Here is a 26,104-nt window from a genome sequence, read left to right on the forward strand (position 1 = left end):
CCGCGATCGCCCTCTTCTCGCAGGAGCGAGGGAAGAAGACGGGAGAGAGGGGACGATCCCCCGTCGACGTCGGGGAAAACGAACGAGCGGGCCGAAGCGAGTGAGCGCGCGCGACGTCGTCCGTCGCGGAAGGCCGAGAGAAGGCACTCTCTTCTCGATCCGGTCCGATCCTTTCGGCGGAGGAATTCTAGCTGGCGTGGCTCGGCGCGACCGCCGCCTCCACCTTCCTTCCTTCCCTCCACCCGGAGTCCATTCAGAGACCTCCCTGGATGGGACGGTCCGCACACACCATCGGTCTACTCGGTGCCCGGTTCCGCGCGATATTTTGTGACTGCCTGTCTGTGCGGTGCTCGGTGCTTTAGCCTGTGCTTCTCGGCTCCCTAGACCCATCGAGGAATAGGGAGGTCGACATGACCCGGTTGGGATTGCGGTGAGTTTCTTATTAATCTCATTTTTTTTTTTCCGATTCCGTCGCGTTACTCCGATTTCTTCCCTCGGCCCGATTTCCACGGCCGTCGCTTCCTCTTCATCCTCTCGTTACTTCTTCTTCCTCTTCTTCGTCTCTTTCTTCGCCCGCTGGGTGTTTCCTGCGCCATTCGTTTTTGCTTTTGGCTCGCCGCCCGTCGGGCCGATCGCGCTCTGTCTCACGGAGGGGATAGTTTCACCCCCGTTACGCGCAGGTTTCCGCGGAAAGGTGAGAGGACCTCCCAAGGACGATCGCGAGAGGTGAACTCGCGTGCGCGCAGGAGATCGTCTTCCCGGTGTAGCTCCGACGCAGCCGCGAATCGTACCCCGTGCCTTCCGCGTTTTTTCACCTCGTTCACGCGAGTTCTTCTTTTCTTTTTCTTTCGTTATGTCGGGTTCTTTTACCTCAGTGACAAATATTTACTCTTACTGATTCAACGACGTTGAATCTGCGCGAGAGCGATTCCTTACGAAATCGTTAATTCCATTCCATTTTGAATATATGTGTCGATTCGAACAAATTTAGTAAATGTACTTAAACGTTGTGCAAAATATATACTTTTTTTCATGCAATGTTGCAAAAATTTAATTTTTAAAATCGTCAAATTTATTTTCGGAAGAATATGAACTTCATCGAATAAAATATTTTTTTTAAATAAATATTTCCATCTTTCTTTATGCCATTTGCACAATTTTCCTCCTTTTTATTATTCCGCTTATTCCTTTTTTGACATGATTAAATATGCCTCTATAAAATAACATTCCGATGCAATTTTGCTTTCAGATTCGTCGCATTCGCAGTTTGCCTGGCCGGGATTGTTAGTGGGGTGGTATGTAAAAATATATTATTCATTTTCGTGACAGAATTTTTTCACATAATTTCTTGTTTTGTTTTCTCCATTCTTTATTTACTTTCTCTGTAACGCGCGCTGCAAAATTCAGAATACTCTCCAAAAAATATAGCGCATGTTTTTTTTTTTAGTAATATTTTAACTATAAAAAAATCTAATTGTTATTTTAGTGTTTTCAAAGTGCTACCTAATTTTTGCGCGAGTCGGCGCAATTTTAACGGTGTTATAAAAAATTATCAATGTTCACAATTGAAATCGGCAAATTCTTTTTTGCGTTTGATCAACGTGCCAACAGGGAAATCAGGCAAGCATAATTCGGACATATTGTTTATGTACCTGATTGTATACCTGCATTCTTGCGGTACATCGTGTTGATGCGACCAGTTCCATTGCTCGCGGTCATTATTTCGTCGGTCCATTCATCAACGCGATCGCATGCGTGTGCGTCTATTCGATGCAGGCACTTCTGACGCGTAGCTGGTGCATCCGCAGCTACGTGCACCTACGGCGTGCGCACGTATTGCAATTTGTTCGCCGAGTGAAAAAGATAGATCCCGAGAGATCGAGAGGGATCGCGTTTCAATTGGTCGGATCGTGGCTCGCTGCGATCGTCGTCGAAATGCGCGTGCAGTTTGAGAACACCGAACTTGTGAAGAGAGATCTTATCACGTTTGCCGCACGTGCGCACCCACGCGCATTTCTCGTTTTTCCCCGATAGAGAGATATTTATAAAAAATATTTCTAGTATCCCGCGTTTCGACGTTCTCCTAGAGTTGATTGAACGATATGCGAAATACTGAAAAATAAATGGCGAACTGTAAATCTGCAATTTTCAACGCTTACGCGTTGCGATTAAAGATGCATTGCTGTTTTGCGTCTGAGCGTTAAATTTTACTTGTTAATTTTGAGATCTCGTATGCGGGTGTAAAAGCAAAATACGCATTGCACTTCGTTCGTATGCGAAATGTTATAGAGAATAGAAGGGAGAGGGGAGTTTTATGTAAGTGGCGGGGTCTGTATTTTAAGCGCGTTACATACTGCTACCCGGCGATAAGAGTCGTTTTATGGAAAATTACCAAGATGTATGACAAATATAGCGGTGATTGTAGAGGACGTAATAAAACTGACCAGAATTTTGCTAAATCGTGCTGCGTTAATTGGTCTTTGCGTCCAAATTAGAAATAACAGTATTTACAAAGACGAAACGATCGATACTAATTAATTTCATTTATATCTATTATTTGATTATGCAATTTAATACTTAACTTCTGTTGATTATTAGAGATATAATAGATTCCTTAAAATAATTTTGTATCAAGTATATTTTCATCGTCTCGATATTTTCTTCAAGAATTTATTTATATTTGAAAATGTGCTTAAAACTATTGAAATTCAGATGTATCAATATTTATCAAATAAAATGTAAGCTTTCGGTATATAAAATATTTATTCTTCTTAATTTGATCAATATTTTTATAAAAATGCGGAATTTTTCTAAGATTTGGATAATTTTCAGTTTTCAATAATTATTAAAGATAAATTATATAAAATTATTATAATAGAATTAATCATTCAAATTAATTGTTATGTATCAAATCTTATACTATTTACATTATTTAGTTCTTAGTAGCTTCTGCTGTTGGTAGTGATACGGTAGTGATAGCAGTCAATTATTAGATTCTTCTTCTCATATCTATTCGCATCGCCCTTTCGTAATCTTTCTTCGACCTAATTTCTTGGAATGCTCGGCCAGAACTAAGTAGCGCAGTGGGAAGCATCAGAATTCTATTCACGAAATGACGTCAGCAAGGTTCCTCTGCATGCTGTCTACATAAAGTTTACACCAATTCATAATAAACTATAAACTAATAGATAAATAAAGCTAATGAATGGTTTATATCAATACAAAGGACCCATAAAATGCTTAAATTACGTCATACGTAATTTTTTCGCTTATTTCGAAGTAATTATATTAAATATAGAAGAAGCTATTCAAACATTTACGGGATAGAAGCGAGATACCTAACAGACCTCCTTTCAAGATAGATCTCTCGTAAACCTAGATAATCAATACAGATCGTTCCAAAGATAGGCGATCGATAAGATCGCGGCACGCCATTCACCATCGGCACTCTCTGTTCCGATTTTCCACGTCTCGTTACCGAGACCTCCGCGGCTCTTTTTACGTTTTCCTCTCAGGCGGGAAACGGGAAGGTGTTAGATCCGAAATAGGGCAGTCGTCTCTTACTGACCAGTCCGCCTACGGCGCCGTAGTAACTGCGCTCGCTGTAATTTTATTACCGCCGCCACGTATGCGCGCACCATGCACGCGAGCCAGCTTAGTCACTACTGGAAATAGTCGGCAATTGAGCGAGCTCGGGACTTGATTTCCCCGAGACTGGCAGACTGGTCGGAAGCCCGCGGGGGCGCACCGGGATAAAACAGCACCGTTCTCCCGTTTCCTTTCCCGTTTGCACTCGCTCTCCCCGTTGCATTCGCAATTCTTCAGGTGAAGAATCTCTTCCTCACTCGAAAATTTTTCGCACGGTAAAATACACGGGGGGATTTCCCCGTCGTTGAGTCTCGCGGATCAGCGATTTTGTCACGTAGGCGTGCTACGGAGCTGCGGAAGCACCAACGATTTGTTTGTGTGACATCGGAGTAGGATATTTGAGATTAGGAATTTGAAGAACAGCAGTATTTTTAATGAAATATCTAATATATATAATCATTCGCACTGCTTTATAAATTAAATGAGGAAAACAAAAAATATTTATTTATAAATCATGTAAATATTTCTTGTTTCTTTCACTTCGTGTTCAACACGAAGTTAAAAGGTCTAAGAATTACTATGAAAGATTATGTTCATGTTATTTTATTGTCTCTCTCTCTCTCTTGAAAAGTTCAACCAATGATGAATTGATGTGTGCGATTTAATTGATAAAGATTGAAAAAGGTTCATTAAAGATTCAAGATTAATGAGAACTTTGAGACTTGTTGTGATTACAAAGTATTACATAAGAACCACGATCAACATTCTGCAATTCACAAAGTCAACAAGTTTCTATACCGGCATCTTTGACTTGTTGTTGTTAATTAATTGAATTGCAAATTTCTCTTCGCGTCCCTCTGTGTCCCCGATAAATTCCCCGCTTGGTTGAGCGAGGCAGATTAAAATCGGCGGACGCATCGGAATCCCGTCATATGATGCCGCCGCGCATTTATGCTCATGAATAAGCGTGGTGCCGCCTCGGGATCAGAAAAAATCTCGAGTAACGAATTAGCGTATACCCCGTCCCACGTAAAGTTAACGTCAGCGGTCGGCTGCGGTCGTTAAACACGCCGGACTCGAATGTGACGGCGAAAGATGAAAAAGAGACGCGAGCGGGTCGAGACTCGATGCAGAAAAAAAAAGAGACGAAGAAGAAAAAGAAGAAGACCGAGAAGAGAAGAGGAGAAGACGAAGAAGGTCGCCGAGGGGTGGGAAGGATGGACGAAGGAGGGACAGGCAGCCATCGTGCGGTCGGTCACAATATACTCCGCGTTGCGTAATCGCGGATTCACGAAGGCGGCCGAGATAGGCGATAAAAGGGACAATTCTTGAACCGTCACGAAAAGATATCTCGTATAAGAGATAAAAGAGAATTGGGTTAAGCGTTTCGTTAAACGAAATTGCCGGCATGGATCATCCTCGCACGAGCGAATTTCAATCAGCCCCGATCTCGTAGGGTCGTTTGCTTCTTCAGTCAACGTTCTCTTGACTATTCGTCGTCAACCATCGGTATAATGATTGTAAATCGACCGATTAGTATCCGAGTATCTTGACTCGGCTCGAGGGACGTTAACCTGACCTGGTCACGGTGCTGCATCATGATTTGCGAAGTTAATGTGCATGATTTTCGGTCTGGACCGCTTTTTCACGGCGAGTGGAATCTCTCGGTTAAACGCGAAAATATACCGTTGCGTTTTTTTAAAGCCTAAAGAACGTAAAAAAGAGCACCCTCCCAATAATGAAGATATTAACTTTCTTTCGACATTGGAACAATGGCGCGATTTTCCGATCCGGAGCATATTTTTATTTAACATGTATCATTCCATTATTTTTACGGTTAATTTATAAAAATTCGTTAAATGTTAAACAACGTAACAACTTAATTCATAACAAATCAAATTTCAAATTGTTAAACTTTAAAATAAAATTTTACAATGTAAAATAAATTAATTTTTAATATTATCTCAGAGATTATCACTACTTTTGTTCAAAATAATTCAATCATTCTATAATATATGTAATATAATAATCTTAATTTATTCGCAACGTACATATTGAGTTTTGCTGAAGATAATTAACTAAATATAATAAATATGCAACGCTTTTGCATACGTCGAATCGCAGCTTGTCGCACGCGATTCATACTCGAGATTGAATGTGCTAAACGGTTTTCTAATCTGTACATCATCTGGCACGGCATCAGCTCGCTCTGGCAGTTATCATCTGCATAACTCATGAATCGTGTAACGTTGGGCAGGATAATTTCACGGTTTGCAGATTCGCAGCGTGGTACGGCGCGCTCTATCTATAGATCGGTCAATTCATTGTTGAACGATGGGTTTATCATTGAGACGAAACCTCCACCCTCTCATCGCTTTCCTGCCAGTTAGGTTTACCGGCCGACACGAGTAATTTCCGTGCGCGGCTTTGATTTTCTGCTTCCCCTTTTGCACGATCTGTGCGAGCATAATGATGTATGAGTATGCAATAAGTCGAAATTGATTGTATTGAGAGAGAAAGATACGAGAGGAAGAGAGACAGAAAGAGAGAGAGAGAGAGAGAGAGGGGGGGAAGGGAGAGAGAATTCACGATTTCATGTCGCTTTGATGCTTTGAACTGTTTGCGCGATTTACGAGTATCTCTGTATTATCGGATTTCGCGGATCATGTCCACTTGAAACGGAATTAGATCTAGAATTAATGTTCAGTGAATAGATTAACCTATGATAACATGAGATAATTTGGAAGGAACAATCCTAATTTACGACACTCGGCAACTTTCGATAATTTTTTTACGAAATGGAATCGATTTCTTTTAATCATTGACTGTTCTTCTGATTATAAAATTTCTCTTTTCTTTCTTCAAATATTCATTTCATTTTCAATAACAAACATCTATAATTTCAAAATTTTCTCTTTTGAAATTTGCGATTGCAAGATTTATTTTGTAATTTCTAAAATTCAAAATAAATCTTGAATTTGACAGAATTTGAAAGATAAATGAGAGAGAACGATCGTGTTAATTGCACTTCCTATAACACATTCTGATCTAATTCGATAGAAAATCCCCGCTCATACCTGCGATCTGTCATTATATTTGAGTTTTAGTGATTTCTTGCGTCTACGCGAGAAACTGGTCGTTCTTTCAAGTTTTACGATTGCATGTCGATGAATGAAATTTTAAAAGGACACTATCGTCATTTTCTCTCTATCGCCGTACGTGGTGCATGTGTGGTACAGACGAGGGCGGTACGTCATCTCGGAACGATAACCGACTATCTCCCCGCACTTCCTGTCAGCGCGTGCCGTCCCCGGGAATACAAAAAAAGGACAAAAACGTGAAAACGAGGGCAAGACAATGACTTTCTAGGAAAACGATGACGCACTCACTGCAAAATCTGTACGCGCTCGCTGCCACCCGTCGCCACGAAACGATGCTTTTACATTCATGTTGTCTTTGCATTAAATATAAGTATATATTAGTAAATATTTACGCTAATTATGTATAATATATAATTTTTCCTCACAAAGTAATTTTTATTATGTTATATATTACTTTTAATTCAATTATTCTGCTTTTACAACGCTAAAATATCGTCCATGTTGAAATATTAATCCATTATAAAAAAACTAAAAATAATTAATAATGTATGCATTAAAGCTAATAAATATATTGGTATAAATTATATTTATCATATTTTTATAAATTTAACTAAATTTTATTATTTTATTTGATAAATTATACGTATTTTCAAACTGTGTCTAATATTAATTAAATCACATATACTAAAGTAATATTATGTATAATTAAAAATAACAAGATATAACTTTTATCTGCTTTATAGATAATTTTCTGCACATGTAATCTTTGAAATTACATAAGATATCAAGAAACAACAACAACGTTGTAATCACAATTTAGAAATCTAATTACAGTTTCGCTAGAACAACTTTATTAATCCTCTTCTATCATTTATAAAATTATCAGTTATCCGTAGAATTGTTAAGATTGAGTGCTAACATTACATTTTTCTGTTGTAAAATAATATTTCCATCAAAGTTCCGATTTGATAACATAATTAATCCAAATAAAAATGACCACCAAGATTAAGAAGCGAAAGGAAAAAGACACGGTGAAGACATTAGGAGTGACCACTATGAACGCTATGGTACTTTTATCTCCTCTTCAAGCTCATATAATCGGTCGATAAAGCAGCTCTTTTTGTATCATCATATCGTTTGCCATGAGGTTGTAAGAACGATGTACTCGGTGGATAAAGCGTAAATCTTGGCCACACGAAATGCGAGCTCGTTAAATTTACGGCCGCGCCGCTTGTGTCATGGAACGCATACCTATAAATCTAAGAAGTATACCATTTAATGGGCACATGCGGGGCTACGGGTCAACTTATCGTTATATGGAAGCAATCTCACTTGCAAATCTTCTGCAAATTAAAGACGTGCTTTTCATCTATTAATTTTACGAGCGATATTGAAGAGACAATTTAAATTTATACAGTTTCTATATTAATTCTAAGCATTAATATTAAACTCAAAATATTTTGAATTATCATATAGAAATAAATTAAAATATACATTAATTTTTTTCGCGTAATAAGATTCTTTAATTAACTTGAAATTGATTCTGGACGTGAAATTTGAGAGATACATCACGATATATTGAATAATCACATGTAATCTAATATGTACAAATCATATTAGATTAATTTTTCCAACGATTTTTCAATAATTTTTAAATTATAATTTAAAAATGTTACTTTTCTATTGTTTCTTCATAAAAATATCTTTTACATACATTAAAATTATAAAATTATAAAATTAATTTATTTCAACAAAACAAAGTATTTTATAATCGATTCTCTTCCCAATAAAACTCAATTTTGATATTTATACATTCTGCATTAGTGGTCAGAAAATATAAAAAAGAAATAATCATTAAATTAGAAGTGTTGATTGCATCCAGTCATATTATGTTTTATAACGCAATATTTTAAACAATAGATTTTTCAAATTTCCAGTTTCGATTTTCTCTTCGTGTTTTTCTCAATCATACCATTAATCATGATTATTATTACCCGAATATAGTTCTATAAATTTGATAAATAATGATTGATAATTCTTTTATCTGCACTTTTAGAATAAATGCGGCTGATATTGCATTTTTATTGATCGCACCGGTGCTTCATACTTTTCCGATTCCATTTACAGAGCTTTTCATTCCAGAATATTTGTTTTAGCAATATAATTACACAGGACGACCACCGCCGGTCGTGCCATTGGAACGAGGGGATATTGGAAAGCCTACAAACGGTAGCGATGACGACTATGACAGTTCGGGATGGAGATATTTAAGCAAAGGGTTCATCACGGACAACGAAGGTACTTGGACAACATGCCGCCTCATGCTTTTCGCTGCTATGATTTATGTGAGAAATAGGAGGAAGTACGATAATTACATCCTTCTTTTCCTAATCCATCTAGCATCCTTATATCGTCTGGCAATGTAAAAATTAGGATTTACTAGGAATGACGATACTGCCATAATTTTGCAATAAAATTTGAAACTTGAAATTTGAACTTTGAAATTTGAAACTTGAAATTTGAACTTTGAAATTTGAAATTTGAAACAATGAAAATTCATATTAATTTTCTGTTTCGTAGAAAACCCTATTTAAAAAAAAAAATTTTTTTATATAAGGAACATGTTTATTTAGTTAATTTAGTATTTTCTATAAGAAGAAGATATTTTATATAATAAGATAGTTAATCATATTTTATATATTTGTAATTTCTGTATTGAGATATATTAAAAAACGAAATACTATACGCTCTAATATCGTTTCGTGCAGACGATTCGTCTTCGAGCGAGCTATCAATTTTCGTCGCGTGCAACGACGAAAATTCTTTCGTTCCCTAAAATTTGGTAGTATTCATAATAGGAGTAAATTCGGAAATTATCATTAGGAATCCCGATATTATGTTTACTGATTGGCATGTCTAGAATACGAGGAAGAAAGGCGGAACGACAGTTTCACAGCTGGTCATTATAATCCGGATGAGAGAACTCGGCATTGGTATCTTAGAAATAGGACCGATATTCACAATCAAGTTTACCCGGATCCTTCTTATCCCGACCGAACATATAATGGCTTCGACAGATATCCTGACAGTGGCGGCGCGTCAGGATCCGAAATTCTCAATGGTCATTTGGAGGGTACATATAGCGGTAATTATTCTTGACTTCGCAAATTATAATGGATAGTGCGATTATAATCGATTATAATGCTTATTTTAAATTTGGAAGTTAATAAAATTAGAAATACGATGCAAATCGTATAATATTATTAAAGAATTAACATAGAGCACTTTGCTCTAAAACATTAGAAATTCAGTTTTTTAAAGAAATAGAAATCTTCCTTCTCACATCTTTGTTAGTTTCTGATGTATTTAAAGATAATTTTGAAATATGACTTCAAAAATTTAATATTATTAAAAATCTACTTACATTACAGAAGCAATTTTTTAAACAAACACATTTTGGATAATTTTAATCGATCACAACTATTTATTTTTAGGTGCTGGTGAAAACGAGCGAGATTCTTATGGTCAAGCAGGTTCTAACGATCCTTATGATAATAGTTATGGAGGAGGTAGTAATTACGGCACGGGAGGAACAGTCTATGGACATGGAAGCGGAACCGCTTACGGTGGTGGTCGTGGAGATCCCTATAGTCATGGTAGCGGTGATAGTCATGGAACCGAAGATGCTTACGGTCGTGGTCGTGGAACCGAAGATGCATACGGTCGTGGTCGTGGAACCGAAGATGCTTACGGTCGTGGTCGTGGAACCGAAGATGCTTACGGTCGTGGTCGTGGAAGCGATGACGGCGATCGTGGACGTGGTTACGGTGGTTATGGGGGTTACGGTGTCTCCGGAGATAATGAAAATTATCCGAGCAATTACCAAGTGGTACCTATGCCCGGAGCACCGCGAAATTGCACCGGATCAGGATGCTGTGTGCCCAAGTGTTTCGCCGAGAAGGGATCGCGGGTTGGTTTTCGAGGATTGACGATACAATATTGAGGATGTTAAAATGACAGTTAAAATATTCAATTATAAATTTAATAGATGAAATTGCATAGTTGTTTCACACAAGAGCATTTTTATTTATAAAATAGAACGAAGATTATAGAAATAAGATAGATTCTATGTATAATTTACGCAAATTTAAAGAAATGTTTTGTTAATTGTAGATTTTAAAAATCTATATCTTGATAATTAATAAAATATATTTTTTATATTTTTTATTATATGTTTTTTTTTATTACGTGATTTTTAGAGTTTTTTAAAATATTGATAGTCTAATTTATTATAATATTCTTATTCAGGGACCACCAGGAATAATCGGACCGCAAGGTCCTAAGGGACAACGAGGGTTTCCAGGAGCAGAAGGTCTTTTAGGACCTAAAGGTGAGAAAGGAGATCCTGGGCCACAAGGTCCGCATGGTGCGAAAGGTGATAGAGTAAGTATCTTTAGTATGATATAACTTTATTTCTGAATTTTTTTTTTTCAAAAAATGATTTCATATTATTAAAGGGAAAAATGGGCATGCCTGGATTTCCTGGCATAAATGGTGTGCCTGGAGTACAAGGACCCCCGGGTCCTCCAGGTTTTCCTGGTCGTGACGGTTGCAACGGAACAGATGTAAGTAATATTGTAAAACGTAAAAATCTTAATAATTGTTTAAGTTGCTTAATTTTATTTGTTTTATCAAATTCTATAGTTTTCTTTAAATATAAAAATATAAAAGTTATAAAATATTTAAAGAACATATCAAATAATTCAAGCTTAGAATTATATAATAAAAGTGATTAAATTTTTTATAATATAATATTACAATTTATATTAATATATGCGTATTTTATTATTTTAACTTTATAATAATATATATCTAATAGAATTCAAAAAAATTCAGAATAAAAATTTGTGAAAAAACAAAAATAAAATATTTCTTTTTATATTAATATTATAATCTTGTTATATTTTTTCTAGGGTGAACGTGGACGTGATGGTGTCCCTGGAGCACCAGGACCTCGTGGTTTACCAGGTATACCTGGACCCAAGGGAGAAAAAGGTCAGCCAGCATATGCTGGTAAGTTCCCATTAGGTCAAAAAGGCGAACCTGGTTTGGATGGTGTAAGAGGACCTCCCGGCCCTCCTGGTTTTCAGGGACAGCGAGGTCCACCTGGCCCGAAGGGTGAACGAGGTCCCTATGTAAATATCACTTAATCTATATTAAAGTGCAATTTTAAATTTATTAAAAGTAAAATTAAATCTATTAAAAATATAATTTTCATTTTAAAATATCTCAAGATGTTATACGATAATAAATATAAATTCAGGGTGCTCCTGGAATACCGGGTCCAAAAGGAGAGAAAGGAAATATGGGTCTTGGATTTGAAGGATTAAAGGGAGATAAAGGTTATAAAGGTGAAGCAGGACCTCCGGGTATTTCGGTATCTGATCGGCTGCCATTTCAAGGAGCCGTAAAAGTGATCGGTCCGCCTGGAGATCCAGGCCCAAGAGGAGACAAAGTATGTCAGGAAATATTATCAAATTTTTTGTATTATAATATATTCTAACTAGAAGAACATTTAGGGTGAAATGGGACCAGAAGGACAAAAGGGAGAACCAGGAGTCATAGGTGATCATGGTATACATGGAGGACCAGGTCAAAAAGGAGAAAAAGGTCTCCCAGGAGCTCCAGGCATTCGTGTAAGTCTATTGATATATAAGCTTTTTATAATATTATAACAGAAATATTAAATTAATTAATAGAAATATTAATAAATTAATAGTTTTAATAAATTTTATAAAAATTATTTGTTATTTTTTTGATACCAGGGTAGAGATGGTTTTTCTGGACCTCCTGGACCTCCTGGACGAAAAGGTGATCGTGGTATTGATGGATTAGAAGGACTTGCTGGACGACCTGGAAAAAAAGGAGAACCCGGTCGAGATGGACCATCGGGTGTTCCAGGTTTACGAGGACCTCCTGGACCGCCGGGAGTAAGTATACTGTTTGTTGTAATTAATATATATCATTAAATATTTTTGTATAATTATCAATTCTATGATACTTTTTTATGATACTTTTCTATGATACTTTTTTAGGTGCACGAACATTAAGTACAGTAACATTAGCAACGTTCATTTAGTATAACTTTCATTTTAAAACTAAAGTTATGTTTTTATTGTGCATTATTGTAGGGAGGTAAAGGAAGACCGGGACCACCAGGTCCGAAAGGACCGCGTGGTTTTCCAGGACCTACTGGGCCGCGTGGAGCAGACGGTTTCCCAGGAGATCCAGGACCAAGAGGACCAATAGGTCCACAAGGAGGTCCAGGATTACCTGGTATTCCAGGTCCAGAAGGTTTACCAGGAGAAAAAGGTACAAAGGGTGAACCTGGCTTGACTGGATTTCCTGGAGGTCCAGGACCACGTGGGTTCGATGGACCACCCGGAGCTGTGGGGCCACGTGGACCACCCGGAGAAAAAGGATTATCGATAATGGTAAAATATATAATCAAGTCTTGCAATTATTACTATATAAAATATTACTATATAAAAAGAAATAATTTAATTATTATATCTGTTATAGGGTCCAAAAGGAATGGATGGAACGCCTGGTTTGGATGGAGAGAAGGGTCAAAAGGGAGAACGAGGTTATGCGGGTGTCCGAGGTCGACCGGGAGATTCTTTGGATGGTATTCCAGGAGCACCGGGTGCACCCGGTGAGCCTGGAGAAGCGGGAGCACCAGGAAGAGATGGTTTACCAGGTCTTCCTGGATCGCCTGGAGAAAAAGGAGATATTGGTGGTCGCTGTATAGATTGTTTACCGGGACTGCGAGGTGCTAAAGGAGATCGTGGTGCGGATGGTATTCCTGGGCTTACCGGACCTCGAGGACCACCCGGAGAGCGTGGTTTCCCTGGAGAATCTGGAGTGGACGGTCTACCAGGACCAATCGGACCTCCGGGATTGCCGGTATATTATTTTTAATTTTATTATTTTTTTTTATAGTTTATTTTATTAATTGTGTAATAATTATATTTCAATATAACGAATTAATAATATAAATGTATTTTGTTCTTACAGTAAAATAATATTTAATAGAATTAAAAAAAATCACCTGAAACTTTAAAAAAAAAACAGAGATGAGATATATTTCTTTTATTATATTATATAGATCTGATAATTTTAAGTAAATTCATATATTTTTGCTTAAAATATTTTTATAAAAACATTTATTTATGGAATTAATAAAATGAAATAATATATGGATGTATATATATTATCTCAATTGTGAATTGTTAAACAAAACAAAATATATCAATTTTTCAATAAGGGAAAAGATGGTATACCCGGTTCTCCAGGACCTCAAGGAAACCCTGGAAACCCAGCAACAGTGACATGGGGTATGCTTCATTTGGAGAAAGGTGATAAAGGAGCACGTGGAGAACCTGGTCGACAAGGCCCGCCAGGACCTGAAGGGCCTCCAGGAGAGAAGGGCAGACCCGGACTCGAAGGTTTCCCAGGACTTAAAGGAACACCAGTACGATTAATCTCTTAATTATAATTATTAAAAAGACATAATATTTTTTGGCAAAACTTTTTTTTGTATATCAGAATATAAAACTCATCACTTTTAGGGAGATCGCGGTTTTCCTGGACAAGACGGTGTCCCAGGAAGATCAGGTTCACCTGGATTCAAGGGAGAAAAAGGATTAAGTATAAAAGGTGAACCTGGAGAACCAGGTCGACCAGGATTTCCAGGACAAAAAGGAGAACCTGGTTTGTACGGATTAAAGGGTGAACCTGGTAAGATTTCGTTAATTTAAAAAAATTTTTTTACATATTTTGTTAGAAATTTTTTTAATTAATTTTTTTATATTTTTTTACATATTTCAAAAATTTTTACATATTAATTAAATATGTAAATATGTACACACACACACACACACACACACACACACACACACACACACACACACACACATATATATATATATATATATTTTAATGATTTTATATGGTATTGTATCTATAATCAGGTCAATGTCCGCCACTTGAAGAATTTAAGGAAGGCTTCAAAGGCGATCGAGGTTTAACTGGTGATAAAGGAGAACCTGGACCGCCCGGTGAAGATGGTTTACCTGGAGATAAGGGATTGCAAGGCTTCTCAGTATGTACATTACATAAAGAATTTGTGACAAAATATTTCATTTTGTCAGAACTATTCTATTATTAATTTTATACATAATGAATATAAACACTTATAAATAAAATGTTTTATTAATAATTAATTATTTAATAAAATCAAAGTTATAAACAATAAATACATAATCATATATACTATATATATATATATATATATATATATATATATATATATGTATTACGTAATAATTATTTACGTAATTTATCAATAAAGAAACACTAATAATATAATATTGTAATTTAAAAAAATTTAAAAATCAGGGTCCACCCGGTCCACCTGGCGCAATCGGTGCTCCTGGTCCAGTAGGTCCAAGAGGCTTACCTGGCCCGCGTGGTGATAAGGGTAACATGGGTCCTATGGGTTTCCCAGGAGAACCAGGTCGGGAAGGACCTAGAGGTTTCCCGGGTACTCCGGCTCCAAAGGGTGAAAAAGGAGAACCAGGAATATCTGTCAAAGGTAGTCCTGGTTTACCAGGTCCTCCGGGTGAGAAAGGAGAAAAAGGTCTTCCTGGACCACCAGGAAAAGAAGGTCCACCAGGTTATCCGGGATTAGCAGGCTTTGTTGGCGAGAAGGGAGACATTGGTATGCCAGGAATAAATGGTTTGCCAGGAGCACCTGGTGAAAAAGGAGACACTGGTCTGATTGGTCCACCTGGTCCTCCAGGTGTTGCTGGTATTCCAGGAGCAGATGGAAGCAAAGGTATAAAGTAATTCAGTTTATAAATCATTAAATTTAAGATATGTTAATTAAGTGTTACTAATAATAAATACAATAATTTATTAAATACAATTACTTGACTTACAGGTGAGCCAGGATTACCAGGAGAACCTGGTAGACCGGGTCTCCCAGGATTTCCAGGCGCAAAAGGGGACCGTGGTGAACCAGGTATTGATGGATCAAAAGGATATCCTGGTAGACGAGGATTACCTGGTCCTCCAGGTAGACTTGGATTGGATGGTATACCAGGTATAAAGGGTGAACGCGGTGAGAAAGGATCGCCGGGATTCCCTGGGTTACCAGGTATGGAAGGAAAACCTGGTCGTACCGGTTTATCTGGACCAAAAGGAGATCAAGGACTACCGGGTGCACCTGGTTTACCAGGAATGATTGGTTATGAGGGAGCCAAAGGTGATACTGGTTTCCCGGGTCCACCGGTAAATATTTTCAATTTTATAATTATATAATAGTAATTATACTATATAATTTATTATATAATTATATAAATTATATATCTGTAAATATATTACTGTAATGAGTACACACACACACACACACACACACACACACACACACACACACATACGCGCGCGTATATGTATATATAATTATGTATTCAGGGAAGAAAAGGAGAACCAGGAGAAGTATCAGAAAAAGGACAAAAAGGTGAGCCAGGAATGCCTGGAATACGAGGTCCACCAGGTCCTCCAGGACGAGATGGTATCGATGGAGCAAAAGGAGAACCTGGCAAAATAGTTCCGGGACGTGATGGATTACCTGGACCGAAAGGTGAGCCAGGTCTATCGGGTCGAGATGGATTACCGGGATTACAAGGTCAAAAAGGTGATACTGGCGTACGAGGATTCGCTGGAATAAAAGGCGACTTTGTAAGTCTTCTTTTTAATCTATTATAAAATGGCCATATTAAAAAATAAAATATTTTGTAATTATATAATTTTATTTCTTTTATTATTATTATTAGGGTCCATCGGGTATACCCGGAGCACCAGGACCTCCAGGCATAGACGGACTTCCTGGAGAAGTTGGTGATATCGGACCACCAGGAGTACCTGGTTTTCCTGGTCTTGATGGCGAGATAGGTGCTCCTGGTCGGCCTGGACTTGATGGTGTTAAAGGAGATCGTGGATTACCAGGTAATTGATTTTATTAAATTTAAAAAAAAAGAATATTTATTATTGTGATACTAGCTTAAATAAAAAATATGTTAAAGACAAAATTTTATTATTCATTTATTGTTAAAAATATTATTACTTTGCAATTAAATTGCATGTATTAAATTTATTTAAAATAAGATTTCAATTATTTTATTATATTGTGTTATTTTTAAGAGTGCATTTTATATGCAAGATAAATATTAACATTTTAATAATATGTGAAATTCGGACTTATATATTAAAATGATTAGATTATATCAAACTAAATTATATAAAATAATATAAAATTAAAATTATATTATTTCAGGGCTCGTTGGATTACCTGGTATTCCGGGAGCATCTGGAGAAAAAGGAGATCGTGGTCCCCCTGGACCAACAATCCAGATTAAGGGTGAAAAGGGTGAACCAGGTATTCCTGGATTTCCTGGAGTAAAAGGAGACAAAGGTGATCAAGGTTTACCAGGTATAGTTGGTTATGATGGTGAAAAAGGTGATAGAGGTCTACCTGGACCCGAAGGAGCTCCCGGACCTCACGGTGCTCCTGGACCTAAAGGTATATTTTCAATTTACATTGTATATAATGTTGCTAATATTGCTAATAATAAAAAAATTTAATTATAAATATATATAATAAAGATTAATAAAGATAAGGAAAGTATTCAAATATAATATTGCTTTTCATTTATATTATAAAAATTTTATTAATTTTTTAAATATATAATTTATTAAATATTATATGTTTTGTATAGGTGAACAAGGACCTTCTGGTATTCCTGGAGTTCCTGGAGTTACAATAAAGGGCGAAAAGGGTTTGCCCGGTTTACTGGGTAAACATGGTAGAGATGGTTTCCCTGGACGAGCCGGCGAGAAAGGTGAACCAGGATTGCCTGGTTTGCCTGGGCCAAAAGGAGACATTGGTCCTTATGGACCAGTTGGACCGCAAGGTGAAAAAGGCGATCAAGGACTCTCAGGTTTGACTGGACCACCAGGACGTGATGGAGCTCCAGGTCTCGAAGGTACACCAGGATTACCTGGTGATAGAGGTCCGAAGGGTGATCAAGGACCGCCTGGCTTATTCGGTGCCCCAGGACAAAAAGGAGATCGCGGTTTTCCAGGTGCTGATTATTATATTTATTTTCTATTAATTTTAAGTATTATATAATTTTTGAAAGAGAATAAATTTAATTATTTAAATAATATAAATAATATATATATATATATATATATATATATATATATTTAAATAATATACATTCATAAAAATATTCTTAGACATATAAAAATTTTAATTATTAAAAACACTACTATAAATAAGTAATTACATTTATCTAATATCATCATTCTACTGTCTATCTTATATTTTTATATTATTACAGAAAATATATTTTTTTTTCTATATTAAAAGAAATGACATTATGACACATTATGAAAAACATCATAATGTGCATTAAAAAATCGGTAATATAATTGTTTATTCATTTTTAGGACCAAGTGGATTGGATGGACCACAAGGAGAAAAGGGTGACAGAGGTAGGGACGGTGTACCTGGTTTACCTGGAATACCTGGTGAGAAGGGTGATAGAGGATATCCTGGTGTAGTTGGTTTAATGGGTGCTGTTGGTTACGTGGGTCAGAAAGGTGAAAAGGGTGAGGATTGCATCGAACCGCCTATGGGAGCTAAAGGAGATCGTGGACTTCCTGGTATGTTCATAATCATTTTTCAAAATATGTATATATATATATATATATATATATATATATATATATATATATATTAATTATTTGTAAAAACTTTATGAATTTATAAAAAGAAACAATAATTTAAAATACAATAAAAATATGAAATATAAAAATATGAAATATAATGGAATATAATTGGAATATAATTGAAAAGATGTTATAGGATATAACATGCCACTTAGGATATAATGTGCCAGTTTTCTATTACGCTATCTTCTTTTTATCTAGAATATGAAATATTACTAGTTCTGATTACCTAACGTATGTTGCATTTATAAAATTACAAATTTACAATGTTTTTATAGGACCAACCGGACCACCTGGTCTACCGGGAGAGAAGGGAGTTCCGGGTCCTCCCGGCTTCCCTGGTCTAGATGGCATTAAAGGTGCTCAAGGTTACATTGGTCCAGCGGGACCTCCTGGTTTACCGGGATTGCCAGGACCTGTCGGTATACCCGGTCTACCAGGTCTGCAAGGTCCTGTCGGTGCGCCAGGACTTGTTGGCGAACCTGGTGCACCCTGCGAAACAACACCTGACTATCTTACCGGTATTCTTCTGGTCAAACATAGCCAAAGTGAAACTGTGCCAGTTTGCGAGCCAGGCCATATTAAACTTTGGGAGGGATACAGTTTACTCTACACAGATGGTGACGAGAGAGCGCATTCTCAAGATTTAGGTAAGCTTACGTCGTATAAATAATATGATGATCATATAGAGAATAAGGTTTCATTTCTTTAAAATACAATATATGATTGTGCAAATATAACAATTTAAAATTATTATAGTAAAATGAAGCGTAATCTCTGGAATTACGTTTAAAATGTTTTTCTCACTCTTATTTATAGGCGTACGTTTTCGCGTGAAATGAAAATGAATTGAAAAATTAGAGAAAACAATATTTAGAAAGATCTCTCATTATGATTTTTATTATTAAAATTTTATCGGATTATATTATCATAAACCCAGCTACTTTCTCACCCGCATTTTCTATGGAGGCAGTTCGGCAGAGATTTACGCGAGTCGTGCGATTAATTCCGATTATCTGGATTAAATTGTCACGGCTCGTATTTGAACATTAATAATAAACACTTAAATTCATTATTCAGTGAATTTATATGCACGGTATCTCATATTTTCGCACATTCACAGGCTCTTTAGTATCGATTAAGCTAATATTTGCATTTAGTAAAACAAGTCATGCTTGTTTTTTTTTTCTGCGAGTCTGCCTCAGTGTCAGCTGTCACGATCATATGATATCTCAACTTGATCTCAAAGCAACGAAGAAATTATAATGGCAGCGAATCGACGCTACACGCGCGATTCTGTTTTTGTGTTCATTTGTAATCAAATTCGTCTCATAAATTATCACAAAACAGGTTACGCTGGTTCGTGTGTAAGAAAATTCTCCACGATACCCTTCCTGTTCTGCGACGTCAACAACGTCTGCCATTATGCTTCTCGCAATGATCGTTCTTACTGGCTGTCGACCAATAGTCCAATTCCCATGATGCCCGTTGAAGAGAGGGCGATAGAAGAATATATCTCCAGGTATGTTTTTATGATATTCACTATACATATTGCATGCAGTCTAGATTTTTATTATGAGAGCACAAAAAATTTCTGCACTTCTTTGAAGAGAATAATTATAAAAGATACAACGACACTGAATATTCTACTAACCGTATATTTAAATTGTAATAGGAATTTTATAAAAAAGCATCATTGTTTAATTTTCATTATCATGTCTTTAACTTGTTTCTTTAACTTTAAATTCTTATTTCTCAGCTTAAAATTTAATTTTCTATAATTAAAGTCTGGATAAAAAATATTGTTTTGTTAGATTTTTATATTATCGAGGTATTTAATTACGTTCCTGAGATACATTATAAAATATATTAATTTAAAAATATGCAAGTTTCTTAAGTGGAATCTATTTAGTATATATGAGTCATCAAAGAAACAGCGCAAAAAAAAGAAAACTAATACCACATTCAATTTGTATTCATTGCCATATTTCTACGAATGATAAAAAACTCGTTTTTTTTGCATACGATTATTTTTGGTTTCTATTAATACATATTTTTGGAATATTATACGAGTTGATATTTGGAATAACTGCATAGATTTATTAACCAAATAATTTTGTAATTTTTATAACAGGTGCGTGGTGTGCGAAGTGCCAGCTAATGTGATAGCGGTACACAGTCAATCGATAAGCATTCCAGAATGTCCGGCAGGATGGACCGGTCTTTGGATCGGTTATAGTTTTGTAATGGTAAATAATTTTTTTCACATTATATATTACAACGTGAAATAACTTCGTATTTAATATTCTCCTTCCTTGAGCAATATAATTTTTAACAATATCATTAATGTTATTGAAGTTATATTAAATTAATTATCTTATTATATTTTACCTGTTCAAAAATATGAAACTGAAAAGAACAGATAAAGCATTTAATATAAAATGTAAGATGAATCAAATCGCGTGATACTAATTTCGATAAATATTTTAATATTTTACGGCAGAAAAATGGAATTGCAAGAAAAGTGAGGCAATTTTATTCATGTAAAAGAATAAAATTTCTGATACGTATTAGTTATTTTTCATAAAATAATTAATAAAATGGATCGATAAACATAAATTATAGAAAGTAGATTTAATATGTATATATAATATTTATTATATATTATAAAAAATATTAATACCGATAATACATTGACATCCAAGTTTATTAAAATAAATTATATGTCATATAAAATTTCATTTTTCTCTTATCACATTTACACAGTTATTTTTTTCTTAAAAGAGTGTCTGAGTTTGGGATTCGTTTTATATTCAGTTTGTAGATAGAAAAGTTCAAATCAATCATGTTCGAAATAAAGCAAACCTTCATCACTATGAACTGTCAGGAGACAAAGATTGTCTCTCGTTGAAAGAAAGATCAATTTTATCCGAGATGTGATTCTTTCTCAGCATTTCGACGCCAAAGTTTAGGAAGCCAATATATGACGCGGTCCAGTCACAATTTTTGTAATATTTAAGGAAAATGCGAATTCCTCTTTAGAATTAAGAAATTTAAAATTAGCGCTTATGTACCTGTTTCGTCGAATATAATTCTTTGCCATTGTGTTTCAGCATACCGGTGCAGGTTCCCAAGGCGGTGGCCAGTCCCTGTCGAGTTCCGGTTCCTGCCTGGAAGACTTCCGCGCCACACCGTTCATCGAGTGCAACGGCGCCAAAGGACACTGCCATTACTATTCTAATCAGTATAGCTTCTGGATGGTGAGCATAGAGGACAGCCAGCAGTTTAGGAGCCCCGAAAAACAGACCTTAAAAGCGGGCAACCTTAGATCCCGAATAAGTCGCTGCCAAGTTTGTATAAAGAATACGTAGACGTGCGCGTCGCCGTTTACACGCATTACACGTGCATACACACACATACACACATTACACACGACATACTTCTTTTCTTCTCCTTTCTTTTTTTTTTTTTTTTTACACGAGAATAGAAACGAAACTGTCATTATGAAAATAAACGAGCAGCGATTGAAACCGATACAATTTCGTCGGGGTCAGGTCTCGACGTTAGAGATTCCACGCAGAAGACGATCTCTATGTTTATTCGAGACGATGAAAACGCGTTCGCGATTCGCGCGGGATACATTTTATCGCGTTTGCAACACGGAAAATTGAACTTGTCGGAATTGCGCTGGTTCCGATTTTCGACCTAACAAGGAAGAAAAGAGCAAGGTAACGTCTCGCGATGGAACGACGGAACGGAAGTTCAGAGGACCTCGCTCGATCTGCGAGCGACGACGTCGAGAAATAAAGAGAACGAACGTATCCCTTTCTCCTGTGATTCCTTCTGCCTCGGACATGTTCCGCAACCACGTCTTGTCTTCATTATTTCCTGCCTCCTTGCTCCTCAACTGTCAAGACACTTTGCAGACAGCTTTTTTTCTCCAGGAGCCACCCTTCTCGTTCGTTGCCCGCTCTTTTGTTTTCGCGCTTCCTCTTTTTCGCCATATGTGTTTTCTTCTTTTTATATATATATATATATATATATATATATATATATATATGTGTATAACTATTCAAGAGCAAGTGCCTTTATAGCGTACTCTATTCTAGCATGTAAAATAATATATATTTATATCTCTCGTATGAATCTCGTATTGAAGTTTAAGTTTATCGTACCACCACGGACACTGCCCATATCCAATATACGGCACATTTTACATATTGTATATTAATATAAATGATCTTAGTCTGGTAAATCGTGTGACGCCAAATATTTAAATAAATAGGTATTTTGCTACGTAGCTAATAAAATTCTATTTTCAAACTTCACTGACTCATTTTTACTTGTTTACATCCGAACCTGAATAGAGCGCAATAACGATTTTTGTATATTAATTTTCGTAATTATGAATGATTTTTATTAAATCTGGGAGAAAACATGATAAAAAAGTGATTATTCTTTCGGTTCATATTGGCTCGTTAATTTTATACGAATATTTTGTAAACGATAAAAGAGACTTAATATTCGCATTCATTGGATTTATATCCATATCCTTATATGATTTAATAGAAAAATGTGCAGACGGTACTTTTAATAATTACACATTCGTAGGAAACACTTCCTCGAGGGTTTTTTCCGCAGCGCGCATAATTATTGCAAGACACTAATTAAATCTAAGGGACGTTTTGTGCGGAGCAGTTATTTTATCCCGAAAGTAAGAAAGAATTTTAGTCTCGCTAATCGCTATTGTTACTGTTTATTTTACCTGCAGACACAGTTGTACTTTTATTGTAGACGATAATCATAGTAATCTGACGATAAAAATTCATCAATACGAAAGTACAAAACATATGCATAAGTATACAAAAATGATTTTGACAGATTAGATTTTGATAAATTAGCGTCCATTTTCTGTTAGTAAAAATATAAACATAACAAAAAAAAAAAGATTTTTAATATTACATAGAAATAAAAATTAATAATTTTAAACATTTTATTAAATTCCACGAACATAAGTATAAATTCAATTTTCAATAAATTCTAAATAAATTTAAGAAATATATTAATTTTTAAATTCTCTCATACTTACAAGATAAATAAATGTGATAAGGAATAACTTTTTATTAAATTTTTGATAAAATTTAATCAAATTCGACAAAAGATCTTGAAGCTGTTAATCTTGCCTGAGGCAAGGTGTATATGATATGATATATATTTTATACATCGTTACACGCAAAGCCATTCGTTTACTTGTGCAGCACGCGAGTAAACTGTCATCCGCGTGATTTTTCGTAGCGATTTTACGCGTATGCTCAAACGTCGTCTCGTTATGGTAATCTGTTTTTCAAGAAAAGAAATCGCTAGCGCACACTAACGTTGTAAGGCACTTTAAAGTTTCGAAAGCCTGTCTTCGTGTCAAGAAAGTTGAAACGCTCGTAGAATTTTATAAGAAATTGATCAAGATCAGTGTTAGTCAAAAGCCATTTAATCATAATTAACCCGATAAAAATGCATTTCAGAAAGAGCTTGAAAATTGCGAGTTTCTAAAAATAATTGAAGTAGGAAACAAATATATTTATTTTCTTTTTGCTTCGCACGCAATTATTCGTATAATTTATAAAATATTCTCTTCAAAAATATTTCTTGAATCTTTTAATCAAACGAAGTTTTGATAACGTAACTATTGCAATGAGATCGATAACACTACATAAAATTTAACTTCCAATGTATTTGATATTTCTATTTTTAAAATCTCTGGATTTTCTCGAAACGAAATTGTGAAATTAGCTTGATATTTAAATAAATGTAAGAAATACAAGTAATATTACTTGAAATCAGGTTTCTCCAATATTATCACAAAGTCGTTAATGATATAAGAAAAAAATAAAAAAGAAGAATTAATGTACGTCACCTAATAAATGTAAGAAATATATTTCAAAAAGATGTAATATAATCTGTAAATATTTACTATTTTATATATATATATATATATATGTACTTTTTTGCATTATTCTGACGAAATAAAGCAGATTTTACGCTGGCTAAAAAATTTATTTATTTGAAGGCTATTAATATCAACTTCTCAGATTTCGATCGGAGTGCAAACGCGAAGGTGATACGGAACGTAGCTGCGTATTATTTTCTACTAGTAGTGGCTGATAACGCCATTTGATTCATTAGCATATGTTTTCGTTTTCTTACGTGCAAACGGCGCCGCCTCTCACTCGCATTTGTGAACGTCACGTTCGATCGGAGTGTGAACAAGCGCCTTGTTGAATGGCATGAGGATTGAATCGGAACGGAACACAATGCTGCGTCCGTAATGCATGCGGAGCTTGCACTCTTTCGTCGAGATACTGCGACATTTCCTCGCGCATACATCAAATCGACCCCATAGACGCGATATTTTGAGTGCTCCAGAATATAATACGCGGCACTCGAAAGGCATAGAGTTACAGCACGCGAATTTATTTTTCAGATATATCGCTCCTCACATGTCACATGTTTTACTATTCAACTTCTTGTAACGGCCACAATTAATCCTATGTCACCAAATGAGATGTATCTTATACCTTAATGTTATTATATATTCTATAATTCTCTAATTTTTATTTAATGATTTTATAATTTATATTCTACAATTTTCTATAATTTTTATTTAATAATTAACACTAATAAAATGTTTTATATATACTTTAGATGAAGATAGAATGCAAAAGCTTTTTTTAATTGTTGGAACAATTTGAATTAAATATAAGTAGTATAATATGTATAACAAGCTTAATAGTTACTATAAAAAGTAATCGTTCGTTAAGTTTTATTTATATACATATATATAAAGATAAAAATTATAAAAGCATTGTCGGTGTACAACGTCAGAGCGATGTTAAAGTATTATAATGAAGAAAATTTGTGTAGCAGGTATATCCGCACATCTTTTTATTAACTTGCAGATTATGACAAATAATTTTACTGACAAAAACTATTACGTCAGTTTATCTGACAGTGATATGTAAGAAAGAAATTTTTAGCGGAAACGCTGTCAACGGGTCTTTTTGGAGTCAAGTCAACGTGTTCAGCATAGCAACCAGAGACGAGCATCCAAAGAAGAGCCAACTACACATTTCTTTAAGCGACTAAAATAATGAATATATAATATATATTAAATAATTTTTCCTTGTAAGAGAATTCGACATAACGAGAGATGTGATATTACAAACGCGTGATGTGATGTATTTGAATGCGTCATTAACATTTGACTACCCTATGCTGAGATAAACCGGAATGTAGACTTTAAATGAGAAGTAACATGGCTGCACGATCAAGTTTTTCATAAGAATACAATTAATATACTATTTTACAATTCAAGAAATCTATTTTGTTTCTTCTATGTTTGTTAATCCAGCATTAATTACAATAAAATTAAAAAATTAATTATATAAGTATTAAACTTTTATATATTCTAAATTTGCGGAAATTTTCCATAAATTAATTTTTATACGTAGCTTACATTATCGCTCGCGTTTGATCGTAACCAACAGTTATTTATCGGAACA

The 26,104-nt window shown here is 35.3% G+C and overlaps 2 protein-coding genes and 1 long non-coding RNA gene across 3 annotated transcripts in view; 1 reads left to right on the forward strand and 2 right to left on the reverse strand.

Annotated features, from left to right (window-relative positions):
- LOC105433512 (uncharacterized) overlaps nucleotides 1–26,104 on the reverse strand; it is a 209,225-nt gene that overhangs the window by 52,604 nt on the left and 130,517 nt on the right. The window lies entirely within an intron of this gene.
- Col4a1 (Collagen type IV alpha 1) lies at nucleotides 53–24,597 on the forward strand. Its single transcript, XM_089073140.1, has 27 exons — nucleotides 53–430; nucleotides 1,250–1,295; nucleotides 8,846–8,987; nucleotides 9,610–9,834; nucleotides 10,184–10,659; nucleotides 10,998–11,132; nucleotides 11,207–11,314; nucleotides 11,663–11,884; nucleotides 12,013–12,204; nucleotides 12,269–12,385; nucleotides 12,515–12,679; nucleotides 12,881–13,183; nucleotides 13,272–13,655; nucleotides 14,017–14,223; nucleotides 14,321–14,489; nucleotides 14,723–14,853; nucleotides 15,150–15,588; nucleotides 15,694–16,043; nucleotides 16,227–16,493; nucleotides 16,589–16,760; nucleotides 17,089–17,334; nucleotides 17,531–17,896; nucleotides 18,267–18,482; nucleotides 18,827–19,198; nucleotides 19,899–20,070; nucleotides 20,683–20,797; nucleotides 21,662–24,597. Exons 1-27 carry the CDS (start codon nucleotides 411–413, stop codon nucleotides 21,917–21,919), a joined length of 6,015 nt encoding a protein of 2,004 aa, XP_088929266.1. The 5' UTR covers nucleotides 53–410; the 3' UTR covers nucleotides 21,920–24,597.
- LOC148937377 (uncharacterized) lies at nucleotides 2,745–3,830 on the reverse strand. Its single transcript, XR_016138429.1, has 2 exons — nucleotides 3,339–3,830; nucleotides 2,745–3,143 (listed from the first exon to the last, which is right to left on the reverse strand). It is a non-coding gene; the product is annotated as an uncharacterized LOC148937377 (long non-coding RNA).

Source organism: Pogonomyrmex barbatus, unplaced genomic scaffold (assembly GCF_055798465.1).
Source record: "Pogonomyrmex barbatus isolate J1 unplaced genomic scaffold, ASM5579846v1 scaffold14, whole genome shotgun sequence".
Taxonomy (NCBI): Eukaryota; Metazoa; Arthropoda; class Insecta; order Hymenoptera; family Formicidae; genus Pogonomyrmex; species Pogonomyrmex barbatus.

Coding starts and splice junctions, on each gene's coding strand:
- Col4a1 (XM_089073140.1), top strand. CDS start 411: ATGACCCGGTTGGGATTGCG. Junction 12,205..12,268: donor CAGGCCCAAGAGGAGACAAA/GTATGTCAGGAA, acceptor AAGAACATTTAG/GGTGAAATGGGACCAGAAGG. Junction 12,386..12,514: donor CAGGAGCTCCAGGCATTCGT/GTAAGTCTATTG, acceptor TTTTGATACCAG/GGTAGAGATGGTTTTTCTGG.